Source organism: Canis aureus, chromosome 15, assembly GCF_053574225.1.
Source record: "Canis aureus isolate CA01 chromosome 15, VMU_Caureus_v.1.0, whole genome shotgun sequence".
Taxonomy (NCBI): Eukaryota; Metazoa; Chordata; class Mammalia; order Carnivora; family Canidae; genus Canis; species Canis aureus.
The window spans coordinates 68,012,575-68,032,460 of NC_135625.1; the positions used below are offsets into that span (position 1 = coordinate 68,012,575).

Genomic DNA, 19,886 nt, shown 5'->3' on the forward strand with positions numbered 1-19,886 from the left:
GGCAGGACTGCGTGTGGCTCCCCTTTCCTGTCCCGCAGGCACATCGCCCCGGGGGTCGGGCACCTGCGGTGACCCAGCAGCACCCGAGGCTCCTACGCCCAGGGGACGCGGGTTTGCGGCTCCCCTGGCTGGGACAGGTCTGCTGCTGACACAGGAGCTGCGTGCACGGTGCACGTCCCCCCGACCTCAGGTGCTGCGGCCTCAGCCTGGGGCCTGGACACGCCTGTGTCAGGAGGCGGAGGCGGAGGCGGGATTCCTACCAAGAGGTGATTGAGGGACAGAGGCCACCAGGCCAGGCCCTGCTCCCCCCTGCTGAGCCCTGCTCCCCTCTGGCAAGACCTGCTCCCCCCACCCCCTGAGCCCTGCTCCCTCCCACTGGGCCCTGCTCCCCACCTACTGAGCCCTACTCCCCACCGCTGAGCCCTGCTTCCCCCCCCCCCGCCCCGCTGAGCCCTGCTTCCCCCCCGCTGGGCCCTGCTCCCCCCCACCCCCGCCCGCTGGGCCCTGCTCCCTCCCGCTGGGCCCTGCTCCCCTCCCCAAAGCCCTGCTCCCCCACCGCTGAGCCCTGCTTCCCCCCCCCCCCCCCCGAGCCTGCTTCCCCCCCCCCCCCCCCGCTGGGCCCTGCTCCCTCCCGCTGGGCCCTGCTTCCCCCCACCCCCCCCCCGCCCGCTGGGCCCTGCTCCCTCCCACTGGCCCTGCTCCCCTCCCCAACCCTGCTCCCCCACCGCTGGGCCCTGCTCCCCTCCCGCTGGGCCCTGCTCCCCCCCGCTGGGCCCTCCTCCCCCCAGCTGGGCCCTGCTCCCCCCCCAAGCCCTGCTCCCTCCCCAAGCCCTGCTCCCTCCCGCTAGGCCCTGCTCCCCCCACCGCTGGGCCCTGCTCCCTCCCCGCTGGGCCCTGCTCCCCCCCACCCCCCACCCCCCCCACCCCCCGCTCGCTGGGCCCTGCTCCCTCCCGCTGGGCCCTGCTCCCCTCCCCAAGCCCTGCTCCCCCCACCGCTGGGCCCTGCTCCCCTCCCCAAGCCCTGCTCCCCCCACCGCTGGGCCCTGCTCCCCTCCCGCTGGGCCCTGCTCCCCCCCGCTGGGCCCTCCTCCCCCCAGCTGGGCCCTGCTCCCCCCCCAAGCCCTGCTCCCTCCCCAAGCCCTGCTCCCTCCCGCTAGGCCCTGCTCCCCCCACCGCTGGGCCCTGCTCCCTCCCCGCTGGGCCCTGCTCCCTCCCACTGGGCCCTGCTCCCCCCACCCCCCACCCCCCCGCCCGCTGGGCCCTGCTCCCTCCCGCTGGGCCCTGCTCCCCTCCCCAAGCCCTGCTCCCCCCACCGCTGGGCCCTGCTCCCCTCCCCAAGCCCTGCTCCCCCCACCGCTGGGCCCTGCTCCCCTCCCGCTGGGCCCTGCTCCCCCCCGCTGGGCCCTCCTCCCCCCAGCTGGGCCCTGCTCCCCCCCCAAGCCCTGCTCCCTCCCGCTAGGCCCTGCTCCCCCCCAGCCCTGCTCCCCCCACCGCTGGGCCATGCTCCCCCCCCCCCCCCGCTGGGCCCTGCTCCCTCCCGCTGGGCCCTGCTCCCCCCACCACTGGGCCCTGCTCCCTCCCCGCTGGGCCCTGCTCCCTCCCACTGGGCCCTGCTCCCTCCCCCTAGGCCCTGCTCCGCCCCCAAGCCCTGCTCCCCCCCCCCCCCCCCCCCCCCCGCTGAGCCCTGCTCCCCTCTGGCAAGACCTGCTCCCCCCACCCCCTGAGCCCTGCTCCCCTCCCGCTGGGCCCTCCTCCCCCCAGCTGGGCCCTGCTCCCCCCCCAGCCCTGCTCCCCCCACCGCTGGGCCATGCTCCCCCGCCCCCCCCCGCTGGGCCCTGCTCCCTCCCCCTAGGCCCTGCTCCCTCCCCGCTGGGCCCTGCTTCCCCCCCCCCCCCCCCCCCCCCCCCGCTGAGCCTGCTCCCCTCTGGCCAGTGGGCTGTAAGTAGACAGATCAGGATGCAGACACGTGCGGGGGGCTGGCCTCGTGTGACGTGGGGAGGATGTGGGGAGGACACAGTGTCTGAGCCTGGGAGAGGCCTCGGGGGACCAACCTGGACCTGGGGCGTCCAGCTCCCGGGAGGGGGACGGGTGTGTGCCATGTAGCCCCTCTGCTCTGTGGAGCTTCTTAAGGCAGCTGGGGGCGTGCCCGGGGGCTCAGTCCGTTCAGCATCTGACTCTTGGTTTCTGCTCAGGCCATGAGCCCAGGGTCCCGGGATCGAGTCCTGCATCAGGCTCCCTGCTCAGCAGGGCACCTGCTTCTCTCTCCCTCTGCCCCTCCCGCTGCTCGTGCATGCTCTCTTTCTCTTTCTGTCTCTAAAATAAATCATTAAGAAAAAATAAACAAAAGCTATCGGGGAAACTAACGCAAGATGCTCCCGCTCCTTCCGGGTGTCTCAAGCCAGATCATGAACTGCACCCCTGGGGCGACTGGCGTGTGGCCTGCGCCAGGAACCATCGCCCCTTGCTGGCTGCATCCCACGGCGTCCTCCCAGCTGATAAGGGGGTGCTCAGGAAGTGCAGAGCGTACAAAAGCAAGTCACAAACACAGGAAGCGTCCATCAAACAAGGATACAGCCCTAGAGGGTGGGGGGTGCGGCTGGGGGACCGTCGGCTTCGCTACTGGAAACCGACCTGCAGACGGGGTGCCCGCAGGGTGCATGATCCCCGAGACCCGCAGCCGCGGGACGCCTGAGCCCTGTGCAGGGTGGCCTCTGCCTCGATCGCTGCTGTCCCCGCGCACCCAGGAGACTGGCAGCCCCGGGAGCAGGCCCACAGGGCGGCTGCAGCGGACACCCCGCCGGCCAGCCTGCTGGTGGGGATGGTGGGAGCGCGCCGGGCACTGTGGCCACCCGCCCCCGGACAAGCACAGTGACCGGCCCTGCACCGAGGCCTGGCATTCTCAGGAGAAGCCAGAGGGGCACCGATCGCAGGACGCAGCCAAATGGAGGCGGCACGGACACGCGGCACCTGCCAGGGAGGACCCAGAGGACGGGGCTTCGGGTCGCCTGCAGAATGAGACGGCACTGCCTCTCCGGGGACACACGATCAAGGGGGCGGGAAACCCCCAGGCCACTCTCCCGTGGGAGGATGTAGGACCGCCAGGGCCTCATGTTGCACACGCGGGCGGCACATGCACTGGGGGGTCAGGATACATCCGGGTTCAAGGTCAGCACGACTGCGGCCGTGGGGGGCACGTAGCGGGTTCGCCCTCGGCATCTGGGGGAGCCGGGGGGAGGGTCCCAGGACCCAGCAGGTCAACACTGGCGGCTGGCAGAGCAAGGGGCAGCTGGGAACCGCAGGGGAGCTGGGAAGAGGGCGGGGGTGAGCACTCGGCTGGCCACATGAGGGGCCGGGAAGGGGACCTCAGGCTGGCCACCGAGGGAGGAGAAGCCTCCACAAGACAGAGGGACCACCCGGACCAGGGTAGTGGGGCGGGGAGGGAGGGCCCAGAGGGCTCCGGAAGGCCGGCCGGCGGTGGCGACCCCATTGCAGCACAGCCCCGGACCCCTGCACCCCCTCCCCGTTCCTACAACCTGTGCCCCAGGCCTCGACGGGAAGCACAGATGGGACAAACCAGGACAGGTCCCGCGCCCTGGGGTCGACCCGCCCACCCTGCCCACAGCCCCAGCCTTCCCGCAAGCACCCCACAGGCCTCCCTGCCTGGTCCTCGGGCTTCGGCCTCCAGGACGTCCAAGCCCACCCACCGAGCCACTGGTGCCCCCAGCCCCTGCCTGCACCCCCTAGGAGGGCCTCGCACCCGCCTGCCCCACCCGGCACGGCCCAGCCCTCCCACAAAAGGTCGCTGCCCCCACCAGCTCCTCCCGGACGAAGATGTCACCCTGTCCCTCCCTTCCTTCCTGTGCTGGGGGCCCACACTGAGACGCAGAAAGCTCGAAACAGGGCAAGTGCGTAAATGCACTCCTGGTACGGAAGGAAGGAGGGCGGGAGGGGTGGGCGAGGGAGGGGTGGAGGTGGGGAGGAAGGCCCGAGTGCACCAACCGCCTCCCTGCCTCTGGGGACCTGCACCCACCAGCCCGCAGTCTGGGTGGGAGGCGACCCTCAAGCCTCGGGGCCCTGGCCACCTCCCTGGGGTCGTCACGAGGGGGCCTGGCCGCCAACCACAGGGAGCACCCCCCGCCCAGGGACATCCGCCGTGCCAGGTGCAGGGCTGCAGGACCCAGGGCCATGCCCAACGGCACTCCCGCTAGCCTCTCCTGGCCTCTCTTCAAGCTGCCCGGGGCCAAGGGGAGACACAGGCACGGCCCCGTGCAGCCCCGGAGGCTGTGAGTAAACAGCAGACGCTCAATAACTGCTCAGCACGTGGGCTGATAATTGAGCGCTGGAAGATGCCGATACAGCCTCCCCTTCTCCCTCGGGGTCTCCTGACCGCCCCGGAGGAGGCTGGGAGCCGCTCCACAGAGCATCCTAGGAGGGAACCCTTGTCCTCGGAGGCAGCGCAGCGCAGTGGCTGAGCCCACGGGCCAGGGAGGCACACCTGCACGGCGCACCTGAGCCCTGGCACCCGTGGCCTGAGGACACCAGCCCCTTCCTCTCGAGGTCCTGAGGGGCGAGGGGCGTGGCGATGACCCCGCTGACCCGGCTTTCGCGGGAACTCAGGATGGCCCAGCCACTGAGGAAGCGCTTTGCAATCCTAACGTTTAGGGGGCACAAAGGAGAGAAAGCCCGAGCACCTCGGAAGAGCCGCCTGCCCCCGTCACAGGTCCCCACGCAGCACCAGGAGGAAGGCGCGGGGACCTCAAGGTTTCCCAGACGCCACCTTCCGCTGCAATCGGTTCACATGTTTGACGTCCTCTACGTTCAAGACGGAGCAAAGGCAAGAACCTAACGGCTCATCTCCTCATCTCCCCCTGAACCAGTAGGCCCTGGCGGCGCAATCATCACCTCGGAGGTCGCCCGCCATGCCGCGATACGCCGGCGGGATGTCACGCGGAGGACACGCAAGCTCGCACATCATGGGGGTGAGCAGGGACCCTCGGGGGCGCAGGGGCTGAGCAGGCCTCGCCCTTTGAGCCGTGTCCATTGGCTCTGGCCTCCTGGTCACAGTAAGCAGATGCCTCGGGGCCGAGGGGGGCGGGCCGGCAAGCACTCACCATGATGTCCCCCTTCAGCAGCTGGGCAGGCTCAATGGCAATGGGGATCCTGCTCTGGGTTTCGGGCCCAATGTTGCTTTAGGACAAACAAGAAGGCAGATGGTGAGGCAACCTCGTGACCCAACGGGAAGCACACGTTTTAGCAAAGCGACCTCACGAGTCAAACTCAGAGGGGACGCGAGATTCCCGGCTGGGCTTGGGGACCCGCGTCCTCGAGGTCCACGCAGGCGGCAGCCGCTGGCTGGCTCTGACCTCCCTACTCGCACTCTACGGGTGTCTGCAAGACGCTTACGCACACGTACGAGAAAAGCCAACCAAAAAAAGCCCAGGAACTCGTACAGTCTGAGGGCATGTGTCTGCAAGTGGTTGAAAACCATGCAGGAGAGGGCGGCAAATGCCAGGGACCCCCGTGCACGGCCGTGCGTGGCCCCCGGCCTCCGCGTCCGCACCCCGTTCCAGAGCCAGCTGTGCACCTGGCACCCGCTGGATGCCTCCCCCCTCCCCGTGGGACAGGCGGCTCCCGAGGCCCATGCCCCAGGGTGGCAGCACACTTACTAGATCCCCGACGTGTACACGGGCTGCATGGCTTGGTAGAGCTTCAGAAAGGGCCGGCACGCTGAAAGACAGAGCCGTCCGTAAGACGCAGAGCCACACGCGCAGGCAACGCACCAGCAGCCCAAGACGGGCGCCCCGCGCTGTGTCCGCACCCTGGGGGGCAGCGCAGGGCCGGGCCACAGGCGGAGGGATGCCGGGCTCCTCCCTGGGCCCCAGGGGGCCCCCGGGAGGGAGCACAGGCCCGTCAGGCCCGGGATCCGGGACGGGCCAGCAAGCCTGCAGACACTCACCTCCGCCCGCGTCGAAGTTGGGGGTGCCGTGCAGGATGACAAAATGCAGGAAGAGTGGCGAGGCGTTCATTTTCACCGTCCCCGACAGGAGCCCGCTGAGAAACTGCACGTACCTGCCAAGGCACAGCGGCTCTGACCCCACGCAGGGCCCCCTGCGCGCCAACGCCACTGCCCGCCAGTCCTGGGGCCCAGGATGCCCGCAGCTGGGAGACCCTGCAGGGCGCAGCCCCGGCACCCACGACGCAGCCCCCGCTCCCTGCTGGCCCTGCACCCACCCTGCAGGTGGCCCCCGCCCCCACCCAGCGCCGCGCGGGGTCAGGCCGCGGGCTGTCAGGGTCCTGCACCCGTGGGTAGCGATGGAAAAGTGAAGAGAGGCTCCGGAAGCCCCCCAGCCCCGAAGGCGGCGGGCCGGTGGCCCTCACGTCCCCCCACGGGAGGACCCAGCTGCACTCCGTGCTGCCCGAGGTCGGGGGCCTGGCGCCAGCACACGCGGGCCACCTTGGGGCTTATGATCTGCATGCCTGTGACCAGAAAGGTCATTAAGGAGGTACAAACCCCGTCTCTCCTCTCTACCCCCCGATTCTTCGGGACAAACGAAAACGAGAGGTTAGCGAAGGAGCTCATCCAGGGCGCCGCAGGGAGCATGGGTGTCGCCTTCAAACACGGGCTGGCCTGCAGGGTGAGGAGGGTGGCACGCGGGGAAGGAGCACGCGGGCGCCCAGCGCACTGCCCAGGAGCCCGGCTCCGTGGCTCCACGGCTTCCCGCCATCAAACCTTTCCTCTGAGGGAACAACTCCCAGTGATGTTTTCCGTGACTCGGAAAAACGTGTGGATGGGCAGGCGTGGGGCCCATGCGTCATCACTGCCGTGCCAAAGAGGCTTAAAATCTGCAGGGCCCAACGTGTTCCTAGCAACCAAACGTGTTCCTTGCCAAAAGCAGAAATGCACAATGGGGGGTTCCTCGAATCTCCCCAATCACGTGATCTACACTTGATGCAAGCTCACGTCTCCCTGGAAACGTGCGTGTATCGAGCTAGCATGGCCACGCCACGTGGGTCAGCAGAGGGAGCCACCATAAGGGCGCATCTTTCCGTAAGGCCCCCCACCGTCACCTCCACGGTGCTCGTGGGGGCCCCACGGGCGGTGGGGAGATGCGGGCTGGGCCCCCGTGGCCTTGTCCTGTCCGTGGGGCCCAAGCTTGCTGGCTACTAAGTGGTCCCCAGCGCTCCTGTCCGGGGCTGTGGCAGGAGGACGTGCAGGAGGGCCACCCTGGCTCCGAGTGCCAGAAAACCCGTGGGCGGCGGCAGGCACATCCCCGAAGGGGGGCTGCGCACCTGCGCCCCTGCGCCCCACCCCCCGTACCGGCCCGGCCCCTGGGGCAAGCGCTCGTTCAGAAACACGAGACGTCACGCCAGGACAACAGACATGTCAGAAGCCCAATGAAGCTCTGCTGGGAAGTGTCCGGTTAGGAGACAGACCCAGGATCCCTGGCTTCTGCAGGCCCAGAGCCCGTCCAGCAGGGTCAGGCACAGGGAGGATCGCTGTGCCCCGCGCCCCTCCCTGACGGGGCCGAGACTACTGTGCTGCTGTCTGGACTCCCTCCCGGAAAGAAAGCAGAGCAGAGGACACGGGGGCCAGAAGCTCCGATCATCAACGCGGCACGCCCACGGTGCCGATGGTGAGCTAAGACTGAGGGAAAGTGTTCTAAATGATCCAAGCAAAACGAACTCCACGACCATCAGCAGCCCCAGGGCTTCCCCGAGAACGTTCTGTGGCTTTTAAGAGAAAGGAAGAAAGTAGCAGAGAATTCAGCTGTCAAATGGGGCCTCCCAAGCTCATCAGCCCGGGATTAATTAAGTGAAGGCTTGGAGGCAGCTCGTGGTTGAGACCCCGAGCCTCCCAGGCCACAACCCCCCAGCAAGCTGATTAATTCATTCTCCCAAAGGGAGTCATGGCACAGGCTGCAGAGCCTGCAGAGCGACCCCTTAGGGTGGCCGGGACCACGGAGAGGGCCCCCATCACAGTGTCTGCAACGTGAATGCAGCCATCCCGGGCTCCTCCAACCTCAGAGTGCCTCCGGACGCATGGTGTGCTCTCACTCAGTCATCTAGCTACTCGATGATGGTTTGGGGGCATCTCTCGTTGCAGGAGCGGGGTGGGTACCATTTCTCCCATCTGCAGGGACAGGGAGATTCGCCATGGGGGGCGGAACAGAACCCGCACCACGGTCACACGTCGTAAACACTACAGTGTCCGGTGCACACGGTCAGGAAGGGAGCACAAAAGCCGCGGGCTTGCCAAGGGTGAGAAAATGTTTCTCTGTGTTCCACACTCCGGCACTGATGTTAAAAAGCTGTATAGTAGGGCAGCCCGGGGGCACGGCAGTTTGGCACCGCCTGCAGCCCAAGGCCTGATCCTGGGGTCCTGGGATCGAGTCTGACGTCAGGCTCCTTGCATGGAGCCTGCTTCTCCCTCTGCCTGTGTCTCTGCCTCTCTCTCTGTGTCTCATGAATAAATAAATAAAATCTTAAAAAAATAAAATAAAAAGCTACAGTAAGCCATAAGATCAAAAAAGAAGAAAATAAGGCGGACATTCTTTGCAGGTGGGCGCTGAGCGTTTTGAGTGGGTAAGAAGAATAAATATCGTGTGATGGTCGCAACAGACACAGGAAAAAATACCGGACAAGATACAACATCCGCCTAAGATAAAAAGTCACAGCTGGAGTGGGTATAAAGGGAACGCCCCTCTCCACGTCATAAAGGCCGTGCATGACAAACCCACAGCTAACGCACCGGCCTCAATGGTGAAAAGCTGCAAGCTTTCCCCCAAGATCAGGGACAAGACGAGGATGCCCACTCTTGCTACTTTTCTTTCAACAGCGTTGAAATCTCAGCCATAGCAATCAGACAAGAAAGAGAAATGCAAGGCATCCAAATCAGAAAGATTCAAAACTGTCGCAGTTTGCAAATGACATGATATTATACATGGAAAACCCTAAAGACTCTCCTTAAAAATTATGAGAATAAATAAAACTAGTAAAGTCGCAGGATGTAAGATTAATAGGCATTAGTCTGTTGCATTTCTATATGATAATAGTCCACTATCCAAAAAAGAAAGAACAAAATGAAGAAACAGCTCATTTATGATAGCATAAAAAAGAGTGAAATACCTAGGAATACATTTTTTGTTTTTTCGGTTTTGTTTTGTTTTTACTTAGGACTACGTCTAATCAAGAAGGTGAAAAAACATATACACTGAGAACTATCAGATATTGATGGGAAATTTAAAGAAGACACAAATACATGGAAAAACGTTCCATCCTCACAGATGGGAAGAATGAATACTGTTAAAAGCAATCTACAGATTCAGTGCAATCCCTATCAAAATTCCAGAGGCATTTTTAGAGAAATAGAAGAAAACCTTAAAATCTATATGAAGTTCGGGCGCCTGGGTGGCTCGTTTGGTTAAGCATCTGACTCTTGATTTGACCTCTGGTCGTGATCTCAGGGTCACAGGATCGAGCCCAGCACTGGGCTCCAGGCTCCGTGGGGAGTCTGCTTGGCATCCTCTCCCTCTCCCTCTATCCCTCCTAAATAAATGAATCAATATTGAGATGCCCGGGGGGCTAGACAGTTGAGCATCCGCCTTTGGCTCAGGGCGTGACCCCGGGTCCTGGGATCGAGTCCCACATCGGGCTCCCTGCATGGAGCCTGCCTCTCCCTCTGCCTGTGTCTCTGCCTCTCTCTCTGTGTCTCTCATGAATCAATAAATAAAATATTTTTAACAAAAGAAGTAAATCTTTAAAAAGTAGAAGACCCGAATGGACATTTTTCAAAAGCAGAGGTGCAGACGGCCAACGGACACTTGAAAAGATGCTCAACGTCACTGGTCATCAGGGAAATGCAAATCAAAGCCACGATGAGATGCCACCTCACACCTGTCACGATGGCTACAATTAACACAGGAAAGAACAGGTGTTGGTGAGGATGAGGAGGACTTGGGCCCCGGGTGCACCGTTGGTGGGAATGCACACACTGGGGCAGCCACTCCAGAAAACAGTGGGGAGGGTCCTCAAAATGTTAAAAATAGAAATACGACGTGCTCCAGTAGCTCCCCTCGAGGGCATCTACCTGGCCAAACAAAACACTTGCTTGAAAAGACACTCTGCCCCCGTGTTCACCGCAGCGCTGAGCGGAGCCACGGAGGCACCCGACTGCCCACCCACGGTGGAGGGACGGAGGTGTGTGTACAGCACAGGATGTAATCAGCCGTAAGAAAGGAGGAAATCTTGCCAACCACAACGCCGACGGACCTCGAAGGTGATAGGCACAGTAAGGTAAGTCGGACGCAGAAAGACAGAGATCACGTGACCTCACTTACAGCTGGAATCTAAGAAACAAAACAAAGGAACAAACAAAACGGACTCAAGAGCTCACAGATGCAGACAACAGATGGGTGGTTGCGAGAGGCAGGGGTTGCTGGATGGGCAAAAGGAGGAAGATGGAGGGGAGGAAGAGGAGGAGGGGGAGGAGGCAGGAGGAGGGAGGAGAGGAAGAGGAGGGGAGGGGGAGAAGGGGAAGGAGAGAGAGGGAGGAAGAGGAGGAGGGGGAGGAGGGAGGAGGAGGGAGGGGAGGAGAGGGAGGAGGGGAGGGAGAGAGAGGGAGGAAGAGGAGGAGGAGGGAAGAGGAGGAAGGGGAGGAAGGGGAGGAGGGATGAGGGGGAGGGAGGGAGAAGGAGGGAGGGGAGGAGGGGAAGGGGAGGAGAGGGAGGGGAGAAAGGGAGGAAGAGGAAACGGAGGGGGAGAAGGAAGAGGGGGAGGAAGGAGGAGGAGGGGGAGGAGGGAGGAGGAGGGAGGGGAGGAGGGAGAGGAGAGAGGGAGAAGGAGGAGGGGAGGGAGGAGGGGGAGGTGGAGAGGGAAGGGAAGGAGGGAGGAGGAGGATGGTGGGGAGGAAGAGGAGGGGAGGGGGTGAGGGGGGGAGGAGGAGAAGGGAGAAGGAAGAGGGAGGGCAGTGGAGGAGGTGGAGAGAGAGGGAGGGGGAGGGAGAAGGAGGAGAGAGAAGGAGAAAGAGAAGGGAGGGAGGAGAGAGGGGGAGGAGGAGGGGGGAGGCAGGAGAGGGGGAAGCAGTCCTCCCGGTGTGTGCAGACCCTCAGGTGGGGTCGCCCACATTCAGGTCACACCCTGCTCAGGCCGCGGCCCCACTTCCCGGCCTTGGAACCTGCTCAGGGAGAAGGGGCGCTGGACGGCCCAGGGGACCAAGGGCCCGTGACCAGGACTCTAAGGAAGCGCCGTTTTCCTGCAGGTGCCCGTCTTCCCGGTCTTCCCCGTCTTCCCGTCTTCCCTGTGGGGTTGATGCCCCGGCTCAGGCCCCACGCTGTCAGCGCAGTGCTCTCGCTGCAGGAGGCTCGGGGACAGACAGAGGAGGTGCCCTGCGGCTCCCAGAACCCCTTTCCCAGCGGGGAAACACGCCCGAGCCTGCGTCCTGGACGGCGGCCCTCCGTCAGCCACACCGCGGCGCCGCGGGACCAGGCGGCTGGGACAGGACGTGCTCGGCTCTGTGTCACCCTGGGCTCCAGCCCTCCCCTGTGCTCTCGGCGGGGCAGGGGGGTGGCCCTTTGGTCCCCACGCTCCGAGACGAATCCCACTGGCAGCTCGCTCCGGTTGGGGACGCAGACGTACCGTTTCTGGGAAGGCTGCATTAAATCCGAGACTTTATCGTCGTAGAACTTCTTCATCGCAAATCTGTCGAGGGCCTGGTCAGCGCTGAGGGGGAGGGAGACACGGCATTACCCCGTGCACGCCAAGGGGGCAGGGGGCAGGGACAGGCACTGTGGCCCCCGAGCCACCGAGCGACCAGCATCCGACCAGCCGCGCCCCTGCAGCAGCTGAGCACACCACCGCCCCCCCCCCGCCTCCTCCTGCACCCCGGCCCAGGAGCACCCGGTCCAGGCCACCATGGAGGCTGGGCCCGCGGCTCTGAACACCGTGCAGGGCGGCACCCTGACCCGTCCCACGGCCACAGCGGCCCCACGACGGCAGGCAGCAGCGGAGGCTCCGGATCATGCAGCGTGGGGCGCGGCCAGCTAGCGGCACCCAGGAGTGGGTGCCCCCTGGGGCCAGCTGGGGACGCGCAGGGGGTCCTCACCTCCAGCTGGAGGGGTCGGACGGTGGCACCGGCGAGGCAGGCGGCCCCAGAGCCCTTGGGGATGCCCGTGCGGCCCCCAGGTCTCTGCCACAGGCACTCCTGCCGCCCAACCGCCCCATGCCTACCTGCAGCTCTACAAGCCCTGCGAGCCAAGGAGGAGGAGGGAGCGGGAGCCGCAGACGCACACACACAGATGCTGTCCCCGAGGGGGGACCTGGGGTGCACGAGGGCCTGGGATACCTCCCGGGCAGACACGGGCTCCGCACTTCGGGTCCCGAGCGAATGCTCGGAAAGTCAGAGTCCACTCCTTAGTGTGGACAGCGCGGGTTCACCGCTGCTGTGAGCGGGCACCTGTGCCCCCAGGAGGTGCAGCCCACGCCCCACAGAGCGGCCACTGACGGGAAAGAGCAAACCCACGGAAAACGGCAGTTTTGGACTGGATTTCAGCGTGAGTGAGATGCGTGCTCAGGGCACCAGGTGTCTGGGGGGCGCGGTGTCTGGGGGGCAACGCATCTGGGGGGCATGGCATCTGGGGGCACCACGTATCTGGGGGGCACTGCGTCCGGGGGCACCGCCCGCTGCCCCAGAGCCAGCAGGTTCCCGCTGACCTCCCCGGCCCCCCCTGCCCCTGCTGGCGAGTCTCAGGCCGCCCTCTGGCCTCCTGGGGACCAGGGGGGACCCGGCCTCCCACTCACGAGTCAGGACCTCGAACGAGCCTGAGCCTCTGCCTTGCGGTTGGTAAAGGAGAGGGCACAGCTCGCCGCCCGGGTCTCCAGGGAGGATCGGGGGAGAAAACAGCTCTTTGTGCAGCGCTTCCCGGAGGCCCAGGCTCCCCAACCCGGCGGCTGTGAGCACCCGTGAGCACCCGGCTGCAGGGATGCGCGTGAGGCCCCGCCAAGCCGCCCCAGACCCCCCATGCCCGCCATGGCCCAGACCCCCCACGCCCACCTCAGCACGGGCCCCCGCCTACCTGGCCGACACGTTGGTGAAGTGCATGTAGGAGGATATGACCACGCCGATGCGTCCCTTGCCGCCCTGCAGGACACAGAAGGGGACTCAGTTTCCCTGGACTTCCGCGGCGGGGATGCGGCACCATTCACCGGATCTGGGGGGCAACACGCACGGACGGCAGCAGCGTGCATGCTGGGAGCCCCTGCAGGAGCCCACGCCACCGGGGCATCGGGGGCACACTGAGGGCAGACCCACAAGGGGGGCTGGGCCCCTGCCCGGGACCCCCGCGGCCACCAGCGTGCAGAGGAGGAGGCCGCTACAGGACTTCACCGCAAGGGACGGGACCTGGGTGCCGGGTCTGGGGGCCGTGAGCACGGCTGAGGGCGTCACACCGCTGCCCGCTCCACACGGGAACCGTGGCCCCAGCCTGCAGAGCTCAGCATGGCCACAGGAGGGCGGCCAGCCAGGACCGAGGGCCGGCACGACCCGCAGGACGCGCTGCACGGGGGCGCTCAGCTGCCACGGGCCACCCGCACTCAGGGCCGCGGACGGCCGCCTCCCGGAACACGTCACCAGCCCCCAATCAACAGCGGGAGAGCCACTGCTCCCCACCCCGCATCCTGCAGCCTGAGACCCGAGAGCCGTTCTGTGTCCGGGCAGCTCGAGAGGACCCGAAGGGACCCCGTTCCACGACACGCGACGACCCCACGTCACTGAGCACGTCTGATGGAAGCGTGGCCGGGCCTGCCCTGGAGCCGCATCCCGAGAGACGCCCAAGTCCTGGCAATAGCCCGAGGTCCCCAGAGCCCGAAACATAAAACCACGTAAAGAGGGGCCCCTGGGGGGCTCAGCGGTTGAGCATCAGCCTTCAGCCCAGAGCATAACCCCAGGGTCTTGGGTTCGAGTCCCACATCGGGCTCCCTGCGTGGAGTCTGCTTTTCCCTCTGCTTGTGTCTCTGCCTCTCTCTCTCTCTCTCTGGGTCTCTTGTGAATAAATAAAATATTAAAAAAAAAACAGCTAAAAAAAAATAAATAAAACCACATAAAAATAAAACGGTTCGCTACTGTCGATGCCTTTCGTGAGCATCCATGTGTCCAGCTCCGCGCTCGGGGACCCCAGGCCTGCATGTTCTAGGGCCGGACTCCAGTGGGGGGAGCGGTGGGGACAAGTATGGGAACGTGACCGCAGACGCCGCCGGACCGGACACTGAGCGGGAGGCCGTCTCGCACTCACCCTGCAGTGGATGACCACCACGTGCTGCGGGTCGCTGTTGAGCCAGGACTCCTGCGCCTTGCAGATGGTGCACACCTGGTCCAGGGGCGGCGCGTGGAGCTCCGGCCAGCCCACGTCCAGGATCTGCAACGAGAGGCAGGCTCAGGGGCGCCCCGCGGCCCACGGCTCCCTGTCTCCCGGAACCCCCGAGGGCCAGGAAGGAGCACGCCTCCACCTCCTTGTCTGAGGCTGCCGGGGACTGCGGCCACGCTCCTCAGCCGCCAGGGAGCCCCGGGGGCCTCATGCGGGACGCGGGACGCGGAGCCCGGCCACCCGGCAAGCCGACCGCCCCCACGGGATGCCCGGCGAGCCCGACGCTGCCTGCTCTACCGTCCGTCCCGGAAGGCGGAGGGGAGCAGTGCTCACTCTTCTAAAGAAGTGACAGAAATAGTGCAAAGCGATGGGAAAAAGGATACGGTGACATAGGACCACGTCGTGCAGCGTTCAAGCTCTCCCCTAAACCTTTATGACCGAAAAGATCAACGCGTGCTTAGTTAGGAGGCCGTGACGGGCAGCAGGCTGAAGATGCCAGGAGTGGAGACGCTCGGGGCTTGATGCTGGCGGTGGGGACACGGACCCCCATGGGAGCAGCCGTGGACGGCCGCGGGGGCGCACGCAAGCCCGGGGGGCGCGGAACACGGTCCGCCCGTGGATGGCGCCGACGTCAGCACTCAATCACGGGTGCTGCGAGGTGCTGCCCCTGAAGTCGGGGCCCAGGGATGTCCCTGTGTGTTTTTACAACTTCCCATGAATCTTTAATTATTCCAAACTAAAGAAATTAATTTAAAAATGACCCACAGAGGCGCCTTGCTGGCTCAGTCAGCAGAGTGTACGACTCTTGATATCCGGGTTGTGAGTTCGAGCCCCGCAACAGGTGCACAGATTGCTTAAAAATAAAAGATCTTTAAGGGCGCCTGGGTGGCTCAGCGGTGGAGCATCTGCCTTCGGCCCAGGGCGTGACCCCCGGGTCCTGGAATCAAGTCCTGCATCGGGCTCCCTGCATGGAGCCTGCTCCTCCCTCTGCCTGTGTCCTTGCCTCTCTCTCTTGTGTCTCTTATGAATAAATAAAATCCTTAAAAACAATAAAGTCTTTAAAAAAAAAAAACCCACAGTTAAGCCCAGTCTCCAATACCCCTTATGAGGTCACGTCCCGCAGAGACTTGAGCTGTTTTTGCAGGAGCAGATAAGCATCGGGGACATTTGATGAAACCCAACATAAGAGACCCGGGTGGTACCTTTGGGTTCAGCTTCGTGAGGTCGTATCTCTTTTCGGAAAGGTTCAGTACCTGGGAAGGGGGAATAAAAGGCCATCAGACAAGCCAGTGTCCTTGGAGGTCAAGGGGGAAAGGGCTGCTGTTCACGCGTCACCGCCATCTGCCTTCGAGGGACCGAGGGACGGGAAAGATTCAAACGTGTGTGGAAATGTGACCATCACAGAACGAAAAACCGGCAGAGAACGAACACGTAAAGGCAGCGGATGCACCTGCAGGGGGGCCGCCCCGGGAGGCCGGGCTCACTCGGGGGGCACGGGGGACAGCGAGGGCCTTCATGAAGGGCCGGGTCCTGTCGGGGGAACGCGGCCACCTTCCTCTGAGCCCCACACCCTCTGGCCTGATAAGACAGGCACGCTGGGCGGCCTCGGTCAGCAGCCCGTGGGTGCAGGAGCTGTGCCAGCTGCTCGTTCACCCACCAGAGGACGCAGGTGTAGACGGGAGAGAGACGAGCCCACCCCGGGGTTCCTAACTCTACGAGGCACACCCAGGGGCCTTCCTTCCTTCAGACCCTACAAAGCAGTCCTGGGGTCCTTGTCCCAACGCAAGGCAGAGACCCCTGCCCTCGAAGGTGTGCGGGGGCGGGGGTGGGCTCTGGCCCTACCAGGGTGGAGGGAAGAATACTCCGGACCCTGGTTCCCTGCCGCCCGGAGCCCAGGACCCTCGGGTGGATGGAGGTGGGGGCACAGGTGCGGGCACCAGGAGCGCGCGGGCCCCCGGGCCAGGCCTCAGGACGGGGACGGCTCCGCAGAGCACATGGCCCCGGGAGGCGTCTCCCTGCCTCGCCTGCCATCAGGCCACCCCAAGGACCAGCGTCGGACTGCGCAGGTGCTGGGGCATTGGGAGCCGGGTGCGCTGCGCGGCCGCATGCCGGGGAAAGGAGACGGTCGGCTCTCCGTGCGCAGCTTCCAGGGCCCGGAAGGCGGCAACCGCGACCTTGTCCTCAGGCAAAGGTCAGTGGCTTGGGCAGGTGCGGGGGCAGGTGCAGGGGCAGGTGGGGGGCAGGTGCGGGGGTAGGTGCAGGGGCAGGTAGGGGAGTAGGTGGGGGGAAGGAGGGAGGCAGAAACGGGCGCAGGGGCGGGGGGAGGGGCGGGGAAGGTGGGGGGCAGGTGGGGGGGCAGGAGGGGGGCAGGTGCAGGGCAAGTGGGGGGCAGGTACGGGGGCAGGTGCGTGGGCAGGTGGTGGGGCAGGTGGGGGACAGGTGCGGGGGCAGGTGGGGGTAGGTGGGGGGGCAGGTGCGGGGCAGGTGCAGGGGCAGATGGGGGGGCAGGTGCGGGGGCAGGTGGGGGGGCAAGTGCAGGGCAGGTGGGGGGTAGGTGCGGGGGCAGGTGCTGGGGCAGGTGGGGGGGCAAGTCCAGGGCAGGTGGGGGGCAGGTGCGGGGGCAGGTGGGAGGGCAGGCGCGGGGGCAGATGGAGGACAGATGCGGGGGCAGGTGGGGGGGTAGGTGAGGGGGCAGGTGTGGGGCAGGTGCAGGGGCAGGTGGGGGAGGCAGGTGTGGGGGCAGGTGGGGGTGCAAGTGCGGGGAAGGTGGGGGGCAGGTGCGGGGGCAGGTGGGGGAGTAGGTGGGGGGGGAAGGAGGGGAGGCAGATGCGGGGGCAGGTGCGGGGCAGGTGCGGGGGCTGGTGCGGAGCAGGTGGCGGGGCAGGTGCGGGGGCAGGTGCTGGGGCAGGTGCAGGGGAAGGTGGGGGGCTGGTGGGGGGCAGGTGAGGGGGCAGGTGGGGGGAAGGTGAAGGGACAGGTGGGGGGACAGGAGCGGGGGCAGGTGGGGGGCAGGTGGGGGGCAGGAGGGGGGGCAGGTTGGGGGGCAGGTGGGGGGACAGGTGCGGGGGCAGGTTGGGGGGCAGGTGTGGGGGGCAGGTGCGGTGGCAAGTGGAGGGCAGGTGGAGAGCAGGTGGGAGGGCAGGTGCAGGGCAGGTGTGGGGGCAGGTGGGGGACAGGTGCGGGGGCAGGTTGGGGGGCAGGTGTGGGGGCAGGTGGGGGACAGGTGCGGGGGCAGGTTGGGGGGCAGGTGTGGGGGGCAGGTGCGGTGGCAAGTGGAGGGCAGGTGGGGAGCAGGTGGGAGGGCAGGTGCAGGGCAGGTGTGGGGGCAGGTGGGGGACAGGTGCGGGGGCAGGTTGGGGGGCAGATGCGGGGGCAGGTTGGGGGATAGGTGGGGGGACAGGTGCAGGGGCAGGTGCTGGGGCAGGAGGGGGGTAGGTGCGGGGCTGGTGGGGGGCAAGTGTGGGGCAGGTGGGGGGCAGGTGCGGGGGCAGGTGGGGGGCAGGTTGGGGAGTAGGTGGGGAGAAGGAGGGGAGGCAGATGCGGGGGCAGGTGCGGAGCAGGTGCGGGGGCCAGTGCTGGGGCAAGTGAGGGGGCAGGTGCAAGGGAAGGTGCGGGGCAGGTGGGGGGCAGGTGGCGGGGCAGGAGGGGGGGCAGGTGCGGGGTGGTGTGGGGGCAGGTGGGGGGGCAAGTGTGGGGCCGGTGGGGGCAGGTGCGGGGCAGGTGGGGGGCAGGTGCGGGTGCAGGTGGGGGGCCGGTGGGGGACAGGTGAGGGGGCAGGTGCTGGGGCAGGTGCGGGGGCAGGTGCGGTGGCAGGTTGGGGGGCAGGTGGGGGGCAGGTGGAAGGGCAGATGCGGGGGCAGGTGTGGGGGCAGGTGGGGGACAGGTGCTGGGGCAGGTGCTGGGGCAGGTGGGGGGCAGCTGGGGGGGCCGGTGCGGGGGCAGGTGCTGGGGCTGGTGAGGGGGCCGGTGCCCGGGAAGGTGGGGGGGGCAGGTGCGGGGGCAGGTGGGGGGGCAGGTTCGGGGGAAGGTGGGGGGGCAGGTGGGGGGCAGGTGCAGGGGCAGGTGGGGGAAAAGGTGTGGGGGAAGGTGCTGGGGCGGGTGGGGGGGCAGGTGCGGGGGCAATTGGGGGCACCTGGAGCTGATTCAACGGTCACCGCTTGGGGGGCTGCCGCCGCGGAACACCTGGGCAGCCAGGGACCCACGAGCCTCGGGCCCACATCTCTCCCTACGGGGGTTCCCCATGAAGTCGTCCTCGCCCCCGGGGTACAGGGGCTCCTGGGCACCCTCCCCCTGCCCCGTGGCTCGGGTCAGCAGGAGGGAAAGGCTCGGCCCTGCCAGCGGGGATGCGACTCCCCTGAGGCCGTCCGGCATCTCCCCTCTGTCCCCACATCCAGCGTCCCCATCTCTATGCTCAATGTCCCCGCGCCATCCCTGAGCCCGGCGTCCCCCCTCTGTCCCCATGTCCAGCGCTCCCCCCGACTCACCAGGTAGTTGTCTCCGTGTTTGGACCTGAGCATGCGCGTCACCTCCTGCAGATTGTGCAGGTAGGACTCCTCCGAGCAGCCGGCGGGGAAGGACACCGCGATGATGCGCTCGGTGATGTAGGTGAGGTCCAGCTCGCGTCCGTCCTCCATGGTGGGGCTCGGCCCCGTGGGCCTAGGGGAGGGGGCCGGTCAGGAGCAGACGCGGGGGCGCCGGCTGCGGGCGCGGGGAACCTGAGTGCCCGACTCCTCGGGTTCTCCCGTCACAGGGCACCGGCCTCAACGCCCTCACCGTCCCGTGTGGGCCCCACTGGCCCCTGCAGCGCACGTGGGGAGCAGCACAAGGAGATCCCTGAGGCGGCCCCGGAGGAGGAGCCTGTCCTGGCTCCTGGGGCTCAGGTCACACCAGGCAGGGGATGGCGGGAGCAGAGGCTGCACCGGGAGGCACGGGGAGGGGCTCGTCGGGTCCTGGCGTCACGTCCCAGGGCAGGTGCACAGGCCGCGGGGGGGACCCACGTATTTAGTGCCCCTTTTATACGTTTCTCTCCCGATTTTTATAAAAATTCAAAAACAGACAAAATAGTTTAACAAACTGCTACATGCCCCTCATCTAACTTCAAAATCAGCACACGTGCCGCCCGCACCCTCTGCTCGGAGAAATCCTCGACACCGTTATCAGCTCGGTTACGAACATGCGGGCAGCTCTTAGAAGGCAGAGGCCTTCTCGGAACACCCATGATACGGTTTCGTGCCCAAAACGTCCTCAGATCTGATACCACAGACTTAATTTTTTAAAGTTAACGTATTCAAATCAGGATGCCAACAATCACCAAGATCTTTTTTCTCTACCTTACGTACGACAAAGGGACACTAAAGAGTTTCGACTTCTTTTAAAAATTAAATGGGGGGGATCCCTGGGGGGCTCAGCAGTTGAGCACCTGCCTTCAGCCCAGGGCATGACTCTGGGGTCCTGGAATTGAGTCCTACATCGGGCTCCCTGCATGGAGCCTGCTTCTCCCTCTGCCTGGGTCTCTGCCTCTCTCTCTCT

At 65.7% G+C, this 19,886-nt stretch overlaps 1 protein-coding gene across 12 annotated transcripts in view; it reads right to left on the minus strand.

Annotated features, from left to right (window-relative positions):
* Nucleotides 1-19,886, minus strand: part of TNS3 (tensin 3) — a 157,317-nt gene that overhangs the window by 72,073 nt on the left and 65,358 nt on the right. For all 12 annotated transcript variants that reach the window (XM_077850338.1, XM_077850337.1, XM_077850336.1 and 9 more), the window contains 8 exons: nt 18,842-19,013; nt 15,560-15,610; nt 14,286-14,408; nt 13,071-13,135; nt 11,635-11,718; nt 5,957-6,069; nt 5,667-5,727; nt 5,112-5,187 (listed from right to left, as the gene is read on the minus strand). In XM_077850338.1, coding sequence (XP_077706464.1) covers nt 5,112-5,187; nt 5,667-5,727; nt 5,957-6,069; nt 11,635-11,718; nt 13,071-13,135; nt 14,286-14,408; nt 15,560-15,610; nt 18,842-19,013 — 745 coding nt within the window. The remainder of the gene's footprint in view (nt 1-5,111; nt 5,188-5,666; nt 5,728-5,956; nt 6,070-11,634; nt 11,719-13,070; nt 13,136-14,285; nt 14,409-15,559; nt 15,611-18,841; nt 19,014-19,886) is intronic.